Raw genomic sequence first — 20,908 nt, forward strand, 5'->3', positions numbered from 1 at the left:
CAGTCCAAAGACGTGCAGGTGTTCGGTTCATTGATGACTCTAAATCACCCGTAGGTGTGAATGGTTGTCTGTCTCTGTTCGTCTCTATGTGTCCTGTGATAGACTGGCGTCCTGTCCAGGGTGGACCCCGCCTCACGCCCGATGTCAGCTTGGATCGGCTCGAGCTTCTCCCCAACTCCCCTTGTCCAAAAATGGTCAGTTTTGGCCATAAACTACAAAAAAAACAGACGTAGTCTCTGTCGAGGTCCGTTCTCTCAACTTGATCCAATCGTCCTCGCCTACAGGAGTCGCCATCTTGTCAGACTTTGACTCCGCCTCATTTCCTCTGACCAAAAAAGGGCATGTATGTGACGTGGGGGGGAGGGAGATACGTCCGTCTGGCTGACGTTTACCTCCGAGGAGAAGTGATTGAAGTTAATAAACTTAAACCTTCAATCAAATAAAAACTAGCCTGGTACAAAAAAATTCACCCCCCTCAGTGTTGCCATGGAGATCTGAGCTAAACACACAGACTAGAATGTTCTTTTGTCCTTAAACAGGTTTAATGAAGCTGTGTAAACGGCCTGTTTAACATGGGGGTCAATGAGAAACTGCTCTGTTATGAAACCTGCCCCTAGTGGACACTCAGGGAACTGATTTTGGCACTTCCTGATTGAAGTCGCTGTGGTGGGGGCTTGAGTTTTGGCTCCAAAAAAACAAAATGGCACCGCCCAAAATGCCAAAGCTTCAAAACCGTAGTCCATAATCTGAAGGGCGACAACTTCTTTAATGCACTTCTGTGGTTTTCACTCCGGTTTGCGTCTCTGCAAGTTTGAAAATGCACATAAAAACAGATGGAAAGGAACTTAATGTATCAGGTAACACAAAGTCAGTACAGCCAACGCGTCGAGGCCACGATGGGTTTTATGTTTGCTGTTATAGACACAGGGTCGGATGCATCTTCCCTTCACAGACAGAAGAAGAACTGGGTCGATGCACTCCAGGTCTACTTCCTACACTGCAGGAGGATGTGATGCCAGTACTTTTTATACCTCGGAGTTAAACCGGTGCAAAGTCACATCACAAAACATATTTTCCTTAACGAGAAAATAATCACATGCACCGCTTATCCTGTCTTTGGTCCAGTCCTCGTCAATCTGTGTGTGTGTTTGTGTGTGTGTGTGTGTGTGTGTGTGTGTTCCTGTCTTTCTTTCCCTCTTTCATCCGTTTTCTTCCTTCATGTCTGTTGATGCAATTTATGTCCCGGACTCAAACCTCGCACCACACTGACTGCACCGCACACTCGTCCATGTTTCACCCCTTCTGCAGCCCTTCAAAAAAACCCAAACATCCCAGCGATGCATTAACACACACACACACACACACACACACACACACACACACACACACACACACACGCACACACGCACACACACACAGTCTATTACAGAGGAATGTGTGGGGTTTATGTGGGATGTTTGGTTCAGGCTGTTTTGGAGATGCTTGTTAGGCCGCCGTTGCCATGGGGACATAGACAGTTTTACAAAAAATGTCTCCAAAAGTGTTTTTTTTTTTTTTAAACGAGTCTGAATGTGCTTCTGTTCGCCTTCCAACTTCTTCTCTTTTCATCTCAACCGATCCTTTGTCTGCAGATCGAGGACGGAGGGAAGGCCGCGCTCTGCGAGAAGCTGAAAGTCGGCGACGAGCTCATCAACATCAACGGGTCGGCGCTCTACGGCAGCAGACAGGAAGCCCTCATCCTCATCAAGGGATCGTACCGGATACTGAAGCTGGCAGTCAGGAGGTAAAACACACGCACGCGAGACACCGGCACGCACACAGACGTTCCTCCTGAAAAGTTCCACGGCTTCAAAGTGAATATCGGAGCATTCGCATCCTCAAAAACGGACGTGTTTGTTCCTCCTACGGACACTTAATGTCGGCTCGCCGTTGACTCTGGGAAGGAAGGTGAGGGAGGAGGCGACCGCGCTTTTCCTGCTCTGTGAGGAATCTGTCAGGCTGACATGCAAGCGCACACCGAGGCGGCGTTACACAGGAAGCGACCTTCGACCCTCAGGGTGTCGCAGAAGGAAAGCTGATAAACTGTGGTGTGCAGGGAGGAGATTGTGTTTGCGTTAGTCGTCGTCTGCAGGAGCGTTTTCATCTGGAAAGGGGTCAACACCACTCCTGTGCAGAAGGTTTACGATGATTGAAAAGAAAATTACAGTATTTCTCGCCTCTTTTCTCATAATTGTGACCATTTTCACTCTGTGTGTCATAATAACTTCAAAATCTGACATGAAATGTGTTAAATAAACACCCACCAGGTAAAAATGGGACATATTTACAGAGCTAACCGCTAACAGCTAACCACACTTTGTGTAAAAATGAACGTGACGCGTGAACTTTACACTTTTGTTTTGAACTTTCTATGAATGGACCCAAAATAGATATTTCCCTCAGCATATGAAAGGTGTTTTTAGTGCGCAGAGGTGTAATATGTCGTATATTTTAAATGTTTATGCGATCAAAACGTGCGTAGTGTTGCCATAGCGCTGTGCATTACAGTGCTGACATGAATTCAGTGAGTGTTTTGATACTTTTTAAACATTTTCTGCACGTTTTAAACCACAGTAACACTCATAACTGTGATCATTTCATGTCGCTTTAATCGTGATATGACATTTTCATACATTTTCATGTACAGGAGCAATTTGCCAGCTGAGGTAGAACAATTTTTTAAATAAATGTGTCATAAAACAACAATTATAATTATTGATTTAGAGAAAAATCAGCTTCCAGAGTGCAAATACACTTGGTTTCATTCATTAGTTCCATTATTAATATAAAAATATCTACATGAGCAGCTTTAAAGTGCTTTGTTTTGTGTGTAGGGACTCTTCTCATGCTGCTGCAGAGGTTTGCTGTTATTTTCAGCAGCATTAGTGGTTAAAAAAGACCTTTGAATGCCTTCACCGTGCTGCCCCGAGCTAATCACTGTTAGCCACGTACGGCTGTTAGCGACTCTCCCGTATTTCTCCGTTCGTACACGACAAAAACTGCCTCGATGGCTTATTTGATGTGTGTAAGTGCGCCAGAATTACACATTAATGTATATTTGCTGCACCCTGACGTGAGGCTGGTTGGGTGAAATGAAGTGGAGGAGAAGTTGTTACTTGCTGGTGTTTCCCACCCTGCTCCTCCCAGCACGCCGCGGGTATTTTGGCTCAGGGAGCAGAACTAATGGCAGGCATATTTCCTGTGTGTGTGTGTGTGTGTGTGTGTGTGTGTGTGTGTGCGTGTGTGTATGAACTAATGTCAAGTTTTGCATCTTAAGAAGGAATTAGAGGGCGCTGGTTGAAACAGCCCTGCAGATCTGAGGTCAGATGCAACGGCACATCAGCTCAAGTGTGAATGATACGCGGATCTCTAGGAAACATTTTCACTTTAGCACTTTCTTATCTCGCTTTAAGGACCTATTTATAGCCTCACCATCAGCTTATTAAACATATTTATACACACTTTTACTCTATCACCTTGATCTTGTTGCAAAACTGTTACATAACAATAGGAAAACTTAATAAGGACGACTCAGGGGAAGGTTTCTATACTATAAACTGTGTTCACAGTTGAATGAAATCTTGATTTTGCAGTATTTTAATTGAATGAATCACCTCTAGACTCATCTTAACCCCGTGTTGTGCCGCTTAGGGGACGTAGGTGGAAGTGCAGCACATGTTCAAAGGGTGGATACTTCCCGTAACTCAGACCTGCACTCAGATTTGAAACCGGTGTGTAAGATTTTTACGGTGTTAGAGCGATTACAGCGTCTCCTCCGGACGGCTTCAGGCAGCTGTTTGGCAGCGACGCGTCGTGTTCTGGCTTTGAAACCAGATCCAGCAGCGAGAGCGTTGCTGGGTTTCTGCTCCTGTTTCTGCAGCAGGCGGACCCCCCTGTCTAATGCTGTTAGACACACACACACACACACACACACACACACACACACACACACACACACACACACACACACACACACACACACACACACACACACACACACACACACACACACACACACACACACACACACACACACAGACTAAATTCGTTCACACAGACTCAGACAGTAGATGGACACACACGGATGGCTTTAGGAATGCAACTGGTCATAAGCACGCCACCCAGTTAAATCCACTGTGTGTGTGTGTGTTTGTCAGTGTCTGGTATGTTCTGACTCTGAGGGACTTTCCCAGTGCGTTTGTGTGTGTGTGTGTGTGTGTGTGTGTGTGTGTGTGTGTGTGTGTGTGTGACATGTGTGCATTATCCATACATGCTCCACGTGTAAAAGTAACAGTTGTTCCTCTGTGGTCAGACATTAAAACACAGCACATTACAACATTACAAGTGTCCTTTTGACACATAAAGTGATTATATTAAGTTTTAATTCATATTTTTTTGTACTGCTACTTGCATTTTACACTGTATATATTTACAAACACACACACGTGTATTAGGGATGGGGGATATGTAAAAAACGTCCTTGGTTATAACTGATATATTTGCCTGTGTGCTTGTGTGCGTGCGTGCAATAAGAGCTATCATAGATTTATTTTGGCTTTAAAAAAATGACTGAACGGATAAATCTATAAATAAAATGTTACAGATTCGAAATGTTTCAGCTCTAAAATAAAATGTTTGACGATGGTGATGTTTTTTAAGAGCTGAAACAAGTAAGGGCGCACTCACACTGTCCATCCGTACCGTGCCCCAGGCAGTTCACGGCTAAAGTCTGGTTCCTTTGACCAGTGTGAGTGCAACCGTACCGTGTCTAGCTGCAACACGGTTGCCGGCCACGGCCCGTCTGAGAGAGGTGGACTTTTGTAAAGCACGTTTGCACATGTACGAGTACGAGCATGCGCACGTGTACGAGCACGAGGCCTACGGCGGCTCTGAGGTCATTTCCTGTGCGCCTGTTGGGACGTAGAAAAAAGAAGGAGGGACCATGCGCGGACATTTAAAACAATGGCGTTGAAAGGTTCACGTTGGTGTGATGCGGTGGTGGAGTGTTTACTGCAGATTTGGTCGATGAAAAGATTCAAAAACAGTCGACAAGACGCACAAAAACTCTGAGGTCTACGGAAAGATCTGGAAACAAAGCCACGCATCGCCATGACGTCATCAATGCGTGTGACGTGTTACGGCGTGATGACGTATAGGCAGCAAGAAGCATTCGCCGAGGCCCAGGTAGTGTGAGTACAAACGGGCCTGGAGGGGGGGACAAGGACCCTAAAGCACGGGCACGGGACGGACGCACAGTGTGAGTGCGCCCTTACTGCAAATTTTTTTTCACCTGTGATTCTGCGACATTAAAAACATTTTGGCTTCAAAGCACCTGCAACAATGGCGCCTTGTAACGATGACACTCAGCAGTGTAATGACCTTTAATCCGTGCACGTTTGTGTGGATGAACGAATGTGCTGTTATTTGTGTTTTGGCAGCAGCGCTCCGACCGCAGCCGCCCCCTCACGTGAATAATAATAACACACACACACACTTTGATTGACAGGTAACTGACGCTAATAGCCAATCACGCCTTCGGTATTAGGCGGGACTCTGCTGCACTTTGACCTCCACTCTCGCGTTTCAGTCATTACTGTAGGAACGAGGAACGGTCTGGAAGGAGCCGAGGGGCTGCTGCCAGACATCACACACACACACACACACACACACACACACACACACACACACACACGCATTTGCACACTTGGCTCTTCTTGTATAGTTTTTACAGTGGAAAAGGTCTTGAGTGAAAAGCTCACACTAGTTACCACCTCCTTTAATAACACAAGAGGACTGTTGGTGCAGTGAAGGCCTGTGAATGGACGGACCTTTTGTTTCTTTTTCTGACTCCGTGTGTGCGTGTTCGTGCGTGTGTGTGTGTGTGTGTGTGTGTGTGTGTGCGTGTGTGTGTGGAGGCAGAAATAACATTATTGGCTCAAACCTCAGCATGTGAGGAAAATGTCAGACAAAGAATAAAAGAATCTGTGATTACAACATTAACGCAACACCAATAATATTCATAAAAACATTGAGCATCATCTGGAGGGGTCGGCAGGTGAACTTTTCTTTTTCTATTTTTATTAAAAACAGTTCTGCCAAATGTATCCTTGTTAAAGGGAAGGGAAGGGTTTAAGGCCCCGACGCCAAAGAACTTGCGGCGACGAAGTTGAACACACCGCAAAGACTACAAATGGACAGCTAGCATGCACCCTCCGTCAACACCGTTCCACTCGAGCCTTTGAGAACTTTTCATCGTTAAGGTCTTCAGGTGCTAACTCATTTTGAAGTTGAATGGAGTTAAACCTCTGTGAGATTTTGTTTGATTTGTTAAAGTACGGCGATAAAAGCACTTCCTGTTGGGTTTAAGGTATACCTCCGAGAGGCTTCACCAACATGCTTCTACATGTCGCTACACGTCGCTACATGTTGCTACACGTCGCTACATGTCGCTACACGTCGCTACATGTCGCTACACGTCGCTACATGTCGCTACACGTCGCTACACGTCGCTACATGTCGCTACATGTCGCTACACGTCGCTACATGTCGCTACACGTCGCTACACGTTGCTACATGTTACATGTGCCTGCAGATTTTCATACCTCGAAGTCATAATAATATAATAATAAATTAAATGTTTAAAGGCAAGGCAAGGCAGCTTTATTTGTATAGCACTTTTCATACACAAGGCAGACTCAAAGTGCTTCACAGCACAACATGTCATGAATTCAAATGCATTACAGAAAGACAAAGAGAATCAAAACATAGACAATAATCAAAACAGTGCGGACGTTAAAAGTGCGAAGATTTAGCAGAAAGCTAAGGTGAACATAAAAGTGTTCAGTCTAGTTTTAAAAGTGGTCAGAGTGGGTGAAAGTCTCACATCTTCAGGAAGTTTATTCCAGCTGTTTGTTGCATAATGACTGAAAGATGCTTTCCCTTGATTTGAGTTTACTCTGCGAACCACGAACAGATTGGCCTCAGAGGATCTTAGTGATCTAGAAGGCTTATGTAGTGGGAGCATATCAGTGATATACCTCGGCCCTAGACCATGAAGTGATTTATATGTGAGCAGGAGGATTTTGAAATCAATTCTCTGACGTACAGGAAGCCAGTGTAATGATTTAAGAATTGGTGTAATGTGCTCACATTTTTTGGTCTTTGTTAGAACTCTAGCAGCAGCGTTCTGAACAAGCTGCAAGGAGACCGTTACAGTAGTCTAGCCTACTGTTAATAAAGGCATGGACAAGTTTTTCTAAGTCTTGAGCTGACATGAGCCCTCTAAGTCTTGTTACATTTTTAAGGTGATAGTAGGCCGATTTTGTTACTGATTCGATGTGACTGTCGAAATGTAAATCAGAATCCATAATAACCCCAAGATTTAAAGTGCTTTTCTGGGAATCAAAGTCGCTTAAGTGAACCATACTCGCATTTAGCAGCGGGCGCTTTTGTGCCTTTTTGCCTCGCCTGAGCACGAGACCCATAAAATATCCCAGTTTTCAGGCGGGTTAACCCTTTAACTTCTTGAAAAATGGACGTTTTTTTGTCAGCTTCACTTTTACGTCACCAGAACAGAAAAACTGCAGCTCTTTGGCTCCGTCCTCAGCCAATTATACGTTTATATTTAATGTTTGTGTAACGCAAAGTAGGGTCTCGTAATGCTGCTTTTCTTTGGTGCCCTCCGTCTTCACCACAACGACCGGGTCTTTCCAACATGGCCGCCTGCCAAACAGTTGTCACCATTCCTGCCAAGCTGTTACTCCACCTTGTGTGTTTTTATACGAGCATGCACGTGTGTGTGTTCATGTATTTTAACGTGTGTGTGTGTGTGTGTGAGTGTGTGTGCCCTGTTATTCTAAGCTCAATTAAAACGCACTTAACCCAAACTGAGATGGAGAGTCGCAGTGGATTTCTTACACCCTATGTGCTTGTGTTGGAAACACGAGGACATTACTCACTCTGGTTCTCCAGCACCGTATTTTACTGCAGAAGCTTTTCTGAATAAATTGCTTTTTTTTTGTGTGTGTGTGTTTTTTGGGGATTTAATTATATGATGTAAACGCAGAGGAAGGAAACGTGGCGTTGGCGAGGAGAGGCGATGATTCGGGTTGAAAAATGGTGCTTTTGTTCCACTTCTCCGCTCTGATACGGAGGCTGGGGTTGGATTTATGAAAGGGTGAATTGCGTCTGACATGTTTCCATTACGTTAACGAGGAGCTGCGTAACAAAACATTGGATTCTCGTGTCCTTCGAGCCCCTTTGAACGTATTTAAACTATTTTCTGAGTAAAAAACGTCACGCTTTGACTTTTTGTTCTGTTTTTCTGAAGCGTGTCATTGTTCAAGCGTTCCCTCATTGTTCATGCTTTAAATCAAATATATTAAATTCAGCTGCGTTGTCCCGCGCCGCTGACAGAAGAGCGGGGCCCGCCGGCTAAATTTGGCAAACCGCAGGAATTTACTGGGCTGCCCAACGGTTCAGTGGAGGGAGAGGACAGCAGTGTGTTTGGTCCTGCTTTGGTTTTATATCAGCAGTGATGCATTATGGGCATTTTTAACGAGACGAATGACAGTAAAAAAAGGACCCACACTGCTGTTAACTGGTGTTTTTGCTTTTCTCCTCATTAAGACGTTCACTGTTAAAGAAATGCACCAGGAATTAAAAAGATAATTAAAGAAAAATGTCTTTTTTTTGGGTGTTAAAGGACGTCATAACCCAGAAACACCTTTAAATAATAAGAGTCATATTATATAATGTATTAAACACTGGTCTACCAGGTGATTATGGTCACTTTGAAACAGATTTCAAACATTATTTACATGTATGTAGCTGTGAATTCACGTAGTTTAGTCTACACAGTGTGAAGAATCGTGACAAAGTCTTCTCATCTCATCTCATCTCATCTTCAGCCTCTTATCCGGGGTCGGGTCTCGGGGGCAGCAGCTTTAGCAGGGGACCCCACACTTCCCTTTCCCGGGCCACATTAACCAGCTCTAACTGGGGGATCCTGAGGCGTTCCCAGGCCAGTGTGGAGATCTAATCTCTCCACCTGGTCCTGGGTCTTCCCCGAGGCCTCCTCCCAGCTGGACGTGCCTGGAACACCTCCCTAGGGAGGCGCCCAGGGTTCATCCTTACCAGATGATCCTGAACCACCTCAACTGGCTCCTTTCAACGCAAAGGAGCAGCGGCTCTACTCCGAGTTCCTCACGGATGGCTGAATATAAAAAGCAGGAAATCTTCATGTTACCGAGGCTCAGAAACGCCACATTTGTGTCGTTTATGCTTGATGAATGCTTTATAACAGACTAAATCATTATTCAGCCATCATATCCTTGTTGTTGATTCAGCGTCTGACAAAACCATCTCACCTCTAACGGTTTGTGCCCAGTTGTCTTGGACTGTAGATGCTTAAGTGCTCAGAAAGATGGAAATTGGAAAACTGAGTAAACTCCATCTGCTGAGGAGGATCATGAAATATGATCCAAATCTCCAGAATCACTGGTTGCTAAGTGGACGTCGTGGTGAGCTATAAATCTCAACCGACACTACAACTTTTAAGGTCCGTTCGAACGACTTATGATGCGTTTAATGACGCTCAGAGGACTAAACTTTCATATAACACACCGCTAAAAAAGCATGTATTTATATTCAAAAACATGTACAAACCTGCACACTTTGCTACAATCCCATTTACATTTATGTAGCACTGCCGCCTCACAGCTAGATGGTTCCTGGTTCGAATCCCGCCTGGGGCCCTTCTTTGATAAAGTAAAGTAAAATAGTAATTTATTGTCTAGGGCAGTTACATTAAGTTAAAGTGTCAGAGTTTTGTTATTAAAGTGCAAAAAAAGCAGCAGAATCAGGTGGTAAGTAACAAAATGTCTGATCAATAATAAAGGTTGAATATGTAGAATGAGCAGAACAGCACCATCTAGTGTCTCACGATCGTAGTCGCATCAGCAAAACATAAGTCAAGCAAGAGGGTTTCTGGTTCGAATCCCGGCTGGGGCCCTTCTGTGTGGAGTTTGCATATTGTCCCCGTGTGTGCGTGGGTTTTCTCCGGGTTCTCCGGTTTCCTCCCACAGTCCAAAGACGTGCAGGTGTTCGGTTCATTGATGACTCTAAATCACCCGTAGGTGTGAATGGTTGTCTGTCTCTGTTCGTCTCTATGTGTCCTGTGATAGACTGGCGTCCTGTCCAGGGTGGACCCCGCCTCACGCCCGATGTCAGCTGGAATGAAAGACTTTTATTTTGTAGAGGAACCAAATATTGCACGAAAGAACTGTGGTACACATTTATTTAGTTGTAACTTTAACAGGAATGCGTCCTCTCTGCCCTCCGCGGGTATTTCTGTCCCTCTTCAGGTGTTTTGAAGTGACTTGAGTTTCTTTTCCAACATTTTTCTGGAAGGGAAAGAATGTTTGTGGATGTTTTGTCGGCTTGACCTGGAAATGTTTCTTCTATAGTACTTCCTGTTTTCACCGACCTTTTGTTAGATCCAACTGTACCGTGTGTGTGTGCGTGTGTGTGTGTGTGTCAGTCGGCAGCCATAGAAGAGGCAGGAGGACATTCTTCAGCTTCAGCATAATTTCCTGTTCTCTCCAAAGTTTCCCCTCCGTCCACTTCCTGTCCACCTCGGACTTTCATGCGTCGGTGAAATGTGTGTGAAAAGAAGCCGTTTATTTACAGCTGCTGATAGAAAACTAGTCCATGTGTGACGTGTTTGTTATTGTTTAACGTACAGATTCAACAGTCAAGATATGTGGTGTCGATATGGGAGCTTTAGGGCGCCCTCCCACTGTGCGTCCGTCCCGTGCCCCGTGCTTTAGGGTCCTTGTCCCCCCCTCCAGGCCCGTTTGTACTCACACTACCTGGGCCTCGGAGAATGCTTCTTGCTGCCTATACGTCATCACGCCGTAACACGTCACACGCATTGATGACGTCATGCCGATGCGTGGCTTTGTTTCCAAATCTTTCCGTAGACCTCTGAGTTTTTGTGCGTCTTGTCGACTGTTTTTGAATCTTTTCATCGACCAAATCTGCAGTAAACACTCCACCTCCGCATCACACCAGCGTGAACCTTTCACTGCCATTGTTTTAAATGTCCGCGCATGGTCCCTCCTTCTTTTTTCTATGTCCCAACAGGCGCACATAAATGAAGTCAGAAGCGCCATTAGGCCTCCTGCTCCTGCTCGTGCTCTTGCTCGTACATGTGCAAACACGCTCTACAAAAGCCCACCTCTCTCAGACGGGCCGTGGACGGTCAGCTGGCCGCAGTTATGCGTGGAGTGGTTGCACTCACACTGGTCAAACGCACTAGGCTTTAGCTGAAAAACCGGTTTTGGCCCAGAGCGGAAGGACAGTATGAGTGCGCCCTTAAATGCAGAAGCAAACCAAAACAGAAGAGCGAGGCAACAAAGACGCTACGTGGCACCGAGGAGAACACAAGGACATTAAAAACCATAATTACAAGAGAGGCTGATATCGTGTTTGAGGTTCTGACAGCGTAAACAGGACTTTATGACAAAGCTCCTTTTGATCCGAGCTCTCGTTTTCATCTCTGCTGCACATTAACTAAACATTTATTCTGGACGGGGAGGAGGTGGAGGAGATGAAAGAAGGGGAACAGAAAGATAGGTGAAAGAGAGAAAGAGTTGAGGGAACTTTAGGTAAAATGCATCAATTGTGGTGTTGCTACTGAAAGAGATACTATAAAGGGTTGGGAACCGCATTTGAACCGATACCGGAGCTTTATTCTCTCTGTAATGAAAACAAAAACGTCATTTTAGTTGTAGAAAAAAATAAAAAAACATCTCTACCTCCCGGTCCCTTCCCAAACCCGTCAACCTCCAGCCTGTCAGTCAGTATCCAGGGCAAAGAGACCGCTGTCGTGTGTCTCAGGCGAGGAGTAACCACAGCTCCACCACGTTCACCTCGCCATTAGATCATATTATATTATGTCATGGTGCGGCGAGTGTCTGCACGGAGTTTTGAAAGGTGTAACCACACTTTCGGCTCGCCATTGACCCGTCTCTGACCAGAACAAGCTGCAGGGGCGGCAACAAACGCCGAATGAGGCGTCACGTGACACAATCGACCTTGATTTAAACGGGTAAAATCGAATTACGGCGCTTTATGGTCGCGACAAAAACAACAGTTAGGAAAAATATCTAGACGTACTGATTGAATCGGTGTGTAAAGGCCTTAAGTTTTTGTTTTGTCTCGCTCGTTTCACACGCACACACACACACACACACACACACACACACACACACACACACACACACACACACACTCACACATCCCGTTGTACCACAGGGTCCCCGGAGACTGGGGCAAGACTTGAGGTCTGCGGTGCCAAGAACCATGAAACACAATAGTCTGCCCCCATCACTCCGTCCCAAACTGAACAATAGACATTCCTGACATTCCTCAAGACCTCTCCCTCACACACACACACACACACACACACACACACACACACACACACACACACACACATTTATAAACACCACTCTGGGTCTGATTAGGGCGCTGACTGTAAGTGATGGTGGTCGTGACGCTGTTGGGGATCAATTATTGACGTTGGGGATAAAAAAACAAAGAGTGTGTCGCCTGAGGGACGAGACATGAGTTCACGAGGCTGCCAGTTCATTTAGAAGGTGATTAAAAAAGTAGATTCTGGGACAGATTTTATTTTTTACGTCATATTAGAGCAAAGTATGAAGAAGAACATTAACAGACCCGGGGGAGGGGGGTAATGTTTAGAGAAAAAGGATGCAGATTTATTAAAGAAGCAAATCTATGAGAAAAAGTCACAGATTTATGAGATTAAAAACAGCAAATCTACGAGAAAAAAGTTGCAGATTTATGAGATTAAAAGTAGCAAATCTATGAGAAAAAAGTTGCAGATTAATGAGATTAAAGTAGCAAATCTACAAGAATAAAGTAACAGATTTATGAGATTAAAGAAGCAAATCTACGAGAATAAAGTAACAGATTTATGAGATTAAAAACAGCAAATCTACGAGAAAAAAGTAGCAGATTAATGAGATTAAAGAAGCAAATCTACGAGAATAAAGTAACAGATTTATGAGATTAAAGTAGCAAATCTACGAGAAAAAAGTTGCAGATTTATGAGATTAAAAGTCAGAAAAACAGTGTTTTGTTTCACACCTGCAGTGTTAAGTTGAAGTACATCACTGCAGGATCAACACAGACGCTGCTGCAGGCTGTTCAGGATACTCTGTCTGCAGGGAACTGAAAAATACTGTTTTGAAGTTAAGAAAGAAAGAAGAACGCTACAAGGTCCGAAGTGATTTAGTTCAACAGGGAGTGTCAAACAAAACACTATTTTCTGGGATTTAATCTCATAAATCTGCAACTTTGTAACGTGTTGATTTGCTACTTTAATCTCATAAATCTGCTACGTTTTCCGCGGAGATTTGCTGCTTTAATCTCATAAATCTACGACATATTTCTCAGAATATGACCTGCTGCCACTCAAAAGTGAAGATTTCCAGCTTCTCTTTGTCTCAGACGTGACGATAAACTGAGGAGCTCGTTACAACAAGTGTGAATGTGAAGCGGCCATTTTTCAGTAAATTGATCGATAGTAAAATAGTAAGTAATCGGTAGTTGCAGTACATAGTGTGTGTGTGTGCGCGTGTGAGTGTGCGTCCGTGCGTGCGCGCGAGTGTGTAAGAGCATGAGTGAGTTTGTGTCCTCTACGCGTGTGGTCTGCTACAGTTTATCTGTCTCCTGTGGCCTGGTTTTTATTAACTGGCCCATTAAACTGCGACTCCATGATACATGACACTGGCCTGACTCCCCACGCACACACACACACACACACACACACACACACACACAGTGGTCTACTTGGACACAGACACGTGGTAAAAAGATGTTTCAGTGTTGCTGAAGAGGATCCAGGAACATTCGGTGTCTCTCTTAAACCCTGTAACCGCTCTCGCCCAGTTATTGATTATTTAACCTATAAATCACACAAGTCACCTGACAATACAAGCTCTTTAATCTTCTACTTTCTTATTCGGTCTGGAATAACTCGTCACAGCTAATCACATTTATTAAAGATGTCTCACACGGTTGGTTTCAGAAGCTCATTTCCTTTTTATCAGCCATTGTTCGGCAAATTTCTTTGACTTGTTTTGCTTCAATTTCCACGTCAACTTTCAGTGCTTCAGCTTATTAAGAATAAGGATGGGACTTTTTTTTCAACAAAATGACACGCGCTCACCTCGACAAAAAGAAAGAGAGTTGAAATGTCAGGGGGTGTGGGGGGATGGCGTGATTTTCATGTGTAGTTGTGAGTTGCATTTGGTCGTTCAGGTTATTTACAGCTCCTATTCAAATAAACATCATAAAGTGCTGTTTTCCCCCTAATTAAATTAGATGAAATAGATCAAACTTTTTCCCTAAATGGGAAACTTGACCCTCATACGAGTTCACACGTGCTTAAAGACAGGCGGCAGAGAGTCAGCTACGAAGAACAGGAGCGAGGTGTGGGATGGTTTTACCGAAGTGAATGAGAATTCGAAGGCAAACGACCGATGGAGCGGCAGCTAACCGGCATTCAAGCTCACTTAAAATGTTCTTGACAGTTGGATGAAGTAAACGGCAGTACTATACTGATTACAGGCACGCACACACACACACACACACACACACACACACACACACACACTGACACACACACACACACACTGTTAGGGGATGGAGCAGTAACAAACAGCACATTGTGCTGCAGATGCTAAAGTGGACTTCACCCTTCCTGCCATCAACCTCTGGTATGAGCCTCGTCTCACTGTACTGATTACCTTCGTGTGTGTGTGTGTGTGTGTGTGTGTGTGTGTGTGCGCGTGCGTGTGTGTGTGTGTGCGCGCACAGACTCCTGTTTGTTTGCCTGCTTCATGAACCCTCATCACCCTTGATTATGGATTTCTGAATGATGTGCATTCACCGCTTATATGCACACATGCATACCTGTAGACTCTCTCTCTCTCTCTCTCTCTCACACACACACTCACAGAAGCGCAGACACACACACACACACACACACACACACACACAGACCCATAAAGCAAACACATAGGGCCCGATTGCAGGCGAACACAAAGGGACAGGGGGAGGAGGTGAGGTTGTTTCCAGCATAGTTAACCCTTCACCCTTTTTTAAGGAAAGACAAAGAATGTAAGGAATCTGCTCTCATGCTTGTGTATAACTCTCTCTCTCACACACACACACACACACACACACACACACACATCCTCGAGGAGTCTGCAGGAGATATACGTCTCCAGGAAATCCTTTGAAGCCCACTGAGAGCCTTGTATTATTAAGTGTCTGCCGTTGTGCGGTTGGTTGGTTAACGTGGGACTCTCACACCTCACGACTGTTCGCTCCGCGAGGTTCACGTCTGCTCAGAATAACGACGCGGATACGTGCGTCACATGCAGATTTTATCAGCTGCAGCTAATGAACGTTAAATCAAACAGTCGGTCGTAGTGCAGAACTAAACGCTCGGCTGCTTAAATGCGTGTTTAACATTTCGGTTTTAGCCAAAGATGAAGTTCACGTGAAGCGGCTAGAGTTCAGTCTTCAGTACAGCAGCTAATTTAACACTTGTCAAGAGGAAGAGGAGGAGGGGGAGAGGAAGAAGAGGAGGAGGGGGAGAAGGAAGAAAAGGTGGGGGAAGAGGAGAGGGAGGACAAGAGGTAGAAGAGGAGGAGGAGGAGGAGCTCCAACCAGTCTGGCCGTTCTCCTCTGACTTTTGGCTAAAACGAGGCATTTGTGCTCACGGAAGAGGAGGAAGAGGAGAGGGAGGAGGAGGAGGAGAGGGAGGAGGAGGAGAGGGAGGAGGACAAGAGGAAGAAGAGGAGAAGGGGGAGAAGGACGAGGGGGGAGGAGGAGGGGGAGGAAGAGTAGGAGGACATGACAAGAGGAAGAAGAGGAGGATAAGAAGAGGAGGAGGAGGACAAGAGGAAGAAGAGGAGGATAAGAGGAAGAAGAGGAGGAGGAGGAGCTCTCCCCAGTCTGGCCGTTCTCCTCTGACCTCTGGCATCAACATGTGCGCCCACAGAACTGCCGCTCACTGGATCTTTTCTCTGTTTGGGACCGTTCTCTGTAAAAACCCTGGAGATGGTTGTGGGTTCAAATCCCAGTAGATCAGCAGTTTGTGAAACACTCAGAGCAGTGTTGTGGAAATGGATTCTTCAATAAAGATCAACAAACAGGATCAGCTTTTTCTCCGTGGTTTATTTTGCCAAAGCATTTTCTTCTGCAGACAAAAATACGTTCATCCCCACATCCTCACAAGTTAGAGTCTAGCAGGGAATGACGATTTGCCAAATCTCGCACAGTCTTTTAGTTAGAGGGACAGGACGCGAATAGCCTTGGTTGGGTGACGTCTTTAGACCAAACAAAAACACGCCTTAGACATTACAATTCTGAACATTCTGAACCTCTCTCATCACAAGGTCTCTAACACAGGGTACAGATGCACAAATATGCCAATATATCATCATGAGTTAGTTATTTGCATAATCCATTAAGAATGTGAGACAGAGGAGACACTGAACTGTGCCTGTCCTGACAAAACTATGATTATCAATTACAAATATCCAAAATTCCCACAACAGTCCCCCCTTTGAACATTTTATGTTCACTACAAAAGGAAATTTGTAATTTATCTATATTTCAATTTTTAGCAATTTTTAAATAGCATGCATCAAAACTGGAGAAAAAGCTTTTTATTTTATAGATGAAAAAGGTAATTTGGTTAAAAACATTGATTGGAATAGTCACAAAGGGTAATTATCATGTAATAAATGATTGAGGTGGAAAGGATCAAACGATGAAAAGCATAATACAGATAAACCCCTTTCTTTTTTTTCACTACCACAGGCCAGAAATTGACCTGATGTCTTGAAACATTCATCCTGAAGGGGAAAAATTATAAAATATGATTAAAAAGAAGGTGCGGATACAGCATACATGTATTTGGCCAAACTTCTAACCACAGGGCCCCCACTCACCGTCACCGCTCAGCAACTTTCTAATTTCTACAGCCCCCTTGACAAAGTCTGTTGTCACTCTTCACCGGGTTGAGACGAAGGATATCTAAACAATCCCCCCCCTTTGTAGCGGTCTGGTCAAGCTGTAGAGGGTAAAGGAGCTAAGGTCGGACAGGCAAGCAGGCAGACCTGAGTGAGACAGTTTGCACACAATTACATGTCATGTTTGCACAAAAGGGTGAGAATTTTATTGTTGTCATCACAAATGTGGTTATAGTGTAATCACACTCTAACATTCACATTTTGTGTTTACATCAGTTTGACTCAATGTCTGAATCAAAAAAACGATGGTACCCATAGATCTTCATCTGGGGTCATGTTGATTCATGGGTACTACCACGTGGCGGAGCTCACTAAGGAAAACACGAGAGCTCTGCAGCAAGGCAGCACGCAACAAATGACCCACAACATTACCACCACCACAATCAACACATGGAGTAGTAATCTGACAGCGGTGGTTTTTCCTTCCCCCCATCGTGAGCCAGGACCAAGGTCCCAGCCGTCATGGGCTTCTGAGTTTTGCTCTTCTCTCAACAGTTCATTCAAGTGGGCGACAACATGAGTCAAATTGTCACCTAATGCAAGCACATGGGTTCAGCATTTTGTCCCGATAATGTGGCACACACCCCCTTGAGAGGCAAGGCTGTGGGTGTGTGTGAGGTTCAGTCTGTCCAGGTAAGGGCCCATGTTCTTGCACTCAGGGTTAGTGTAGGCAGCGTTCCATGCGCTGTTGCACGTGGCGCTCACTGTCTAGTTGCAAAAGGACGTGCCTAGATTTTGGTCAAGTGATGTGACGGCACAAACCGTGTGTGGTTTGTCGTCATCACTGAATGATGCACCTGACTCAGTGTAGTTGTGACGTTTCTGAATCTGACTGTCGATCCCTCGTAGTTGACGGCACTGATGTTCAGAACCCCCAACCAGGGAGCGAGGCCGCAGGCAGTGCCATGCCCACACCGTGAGGATGTTGGGCACAGACATAACAACTGCCATTCATCATCAGCCTGGCGGTTAGAGCCACAGCTCGTTACCAGGCATTCTGCTCCGGTCAGGTGACCGGGGCGATGTCCACGATGTGTAGTTCCTGTCCGTTCCGATCTGCGAGGCTGGAGTAGGACTCGTTCAGCGGCAGGAGTAGTAGGTGTTGATCCGGCAACAGGTCCAGGTGGCGTCGCAACCCCTCCTGGAGTGGCTGGCCTTGGAAGATCGATGCCATCTGGTTCCCTCGGATCTGCCTGTACAAGGGCGTCGTCTGATGGCTCCGTGACTCTTTTGCAGTGGCAGGTGTGGATCCAGGTGGCGCTCTCTGTGACCCTTACTGCTGTTTCTGTGACGCGCAGCACCTGGTAGGGCCCGTTCCACCTTCTTGATCACCAAGATTTCCTTCTCAGATCTTGGACCGCTACCCATTCACCTGGATCCAGCTATTCACCTGCTTGTGAATATCAGAGAGAACAGAGGTTAGATGTATACACTATCGCAGTATCTCATCTTCACAACACCCTGTCTCAGGGAATTGCCTTCTCTCAGACCCAATCCCAGTTCGCAAAGGCCGACCGAACAGGATTTCAAACAGGCTGAGATTATTTCTGGACCTGATTCTCCCCCTCATGTACATCAACACAATGGGGAGGGCCTTTGTCCAGGGCAGTTTTGTTTTCTTACAGCTTTTAGCTAGTTGGTTCTTTAGGGTACCATTTTCTAGCTGCAATGGCGCCTCAGGTCAAAACCGAGGTACTGACTGAAGTTTTTAAGTGCAGCGTTTACAAAAGGGGTCCCATTGTCGCTTGATATTTGTAAGGGGACTCCCCATCTGGGAAGTATCCGTGTTAGTAAGGCTTTTGCCACTGTTGACGCATCTTGCTTTGAAGTGGGAAAAGCCTCTACATACTTTGGGAACCTGTCGACCATGACGAAGAAAAATTCCTTTTCTTCACTTGGTGTTAGTTCTATGAAGTCCATTTGTAAGTGATCAAAAGGTCTCGCTGCTGGGGGATGGACGCTCTGTTTGAACCTAATGCCTCTGCCTGCATTGTTTGTTGCAGAGATCACAAATAATTTTGTATAGTGAGAAACCCTTTTGTGAACCAATTTCTTTAAATATCACGTGTCATCCAATGTCTTTGGATATCACATGTCATCCCCCCTTTTGACGCGTGGTCTCGACCATGCGTCAATTTAGCGTAATGGTGAAACAAATAATCCGGCAAACAGGGCTTGTCATTAGGCCCATACCAAACGTTTTGTTTCATCACACTGCCAGCTTGCTTCCACGCCCATTTCTCTTTTGGTGTGGCTCTGTTCTGCAGCTCTTGTAAGTCTGCGTATGGTGTTACAGCGGGCTGGAAGTGATAGCAAGTTGTGTTATCAGCGGTAGTATGTTCTTCTATTACATATGGTGATGTGATGTGGCAACAGCAAAGCATCAAGGAGGGAAGCGACCAAGTTGTGATGGGTGATGGGTTTGCCAGATGCAGTGAGAAAATCTCGATTTGCCCAAATTTGTCCAAACGAGTGGCAAACCCCCCATGCATATCTGCTATCTGTGAAAATAGTGACAGTCTTACCTCTAGTCAATTTGCATGCTTCAGTCATAGCCACAAGCTCAGCAGCTTTTGCTGAATAGTTAGACGGGAGAATTTCTGCCAAAAATGTTTTGTGTATGGTGACTGCAAAACCTGATTGGTTAAGGCCTTTTCCCGGGTCCCTTGATGCTGAGCAGCCCACAAAAAGCTCCATGTCGCGGTTGGTGAGTGGTGTTTCGCGAAGATCAGGTCTGGGGGAACAGATTTCATTAATAATAGCCACACAGTCATAGGGCTCCTGTTTCTCTGAAGTAGGGAGCAACGTGGCAGTATTGAGTACAGTGCAGCGCCGTACAGTGATATTGGGCAGTTCGAGCAGAATGGTGTTGTATTTTAACCATCTTGCGGAGGACATATTTTTTGAGTTTTTTTCCTCTAACAAAATCATTAAGACTGCATGTGGGACTAACAAGGTTAGTGGAGAGTAACCGACAATGTCGCGAGAAGCTATGACTGCCTTCTCTGCAGCTGCCACAGCTCTAGGGCAGGCTGGGAGACCGGCTGACATAGGGTCTTGTTTGAATGAGAAGTATGCAACCTTTTTTTGTTTTGTTTTTTGCCCCCCCGTAATCCTTCAGTAAGACGGAGGTCATGTAGTGTCCCTTTTTATCAACGGTTTGTGTAAATTGCCGGTAGCAATCTGGGAGGCCCAGAGTGGGTGGTGTCTGTAGAGCTAGCTTTTGATCGTGGAATGTTTTTTCTGCATCGGGTGTCCAAAGGACTTTGTCCCGTGCTGCTAGACCCTGACCATGAGCAATGGCCGCCAAAGGTGCCTCGATGCTTGCATAGTCAGGGATCCACTGTCTACAGTATGATGTCATGCCAAGAAAACTCATAACCTGTTTCTTTGTGATTGGTTTTGGGATTTCTTGGATGCAGAGATGCACTTTTGGGAAAGTATTTTCCCCTCTTGCGATATAATGTGTGTAAGCAAGGCTAGCGTGTCCGCGACGTAAGCCTCCTGTGTAGGAGAGCAAATCATTAAATCATCCACATGTGCCAGAAAGGCGCTGTTTTGTGGCAGACTTAAGGACTATAAATTCCTACGCTGAGTAGCGTTGAGGATGGTTGGAGACTCCGACAGCCCCTGACACAGTCGGGTAAACTTGATGCTTTACCTTAAAATGTGAATGCAAACCAATATTGGCTGTCGGGGTGTATGGGGACGCTAAAGAAAGCGATAGCCAA

At 45.3% G+C, this 20,908-nt stretch overlaps 1 protein-coding gene across 1 annotated transcript in view; it reads left to right on the plus strand.

Annotated features, from left to right (window-relative positions):
• shroom4 (shroom family member 4) overlaps window positions 1-20,908 on the plus strand; it is a 90,099-nt gene that overhangs the window by 31,089 nt on the left and 38,102 nt on the right. Inside the window, exon 2 of the mRNA XM_083937603.1 lies at window positions 1,632-1,783. Coding sequence (XP_083793729.1) covers window positions 1,632-1,783 — 152 coding nt within the window. The remainder of the gene's footprint in view (window positions 1-1,631; window positions 1,784-20,908) is intronic.

This window comes from Echiichthys vipera (assembly GCF_963691815.1).
Source record: "Echiichthys vipera genome assembly, chromosome: 22".
NCBI lineage: Eukaryota > Metazoa > Chordata > Actinopteri > Perciformes > Trachinidae > Echiichthys > Echiichthys vipera.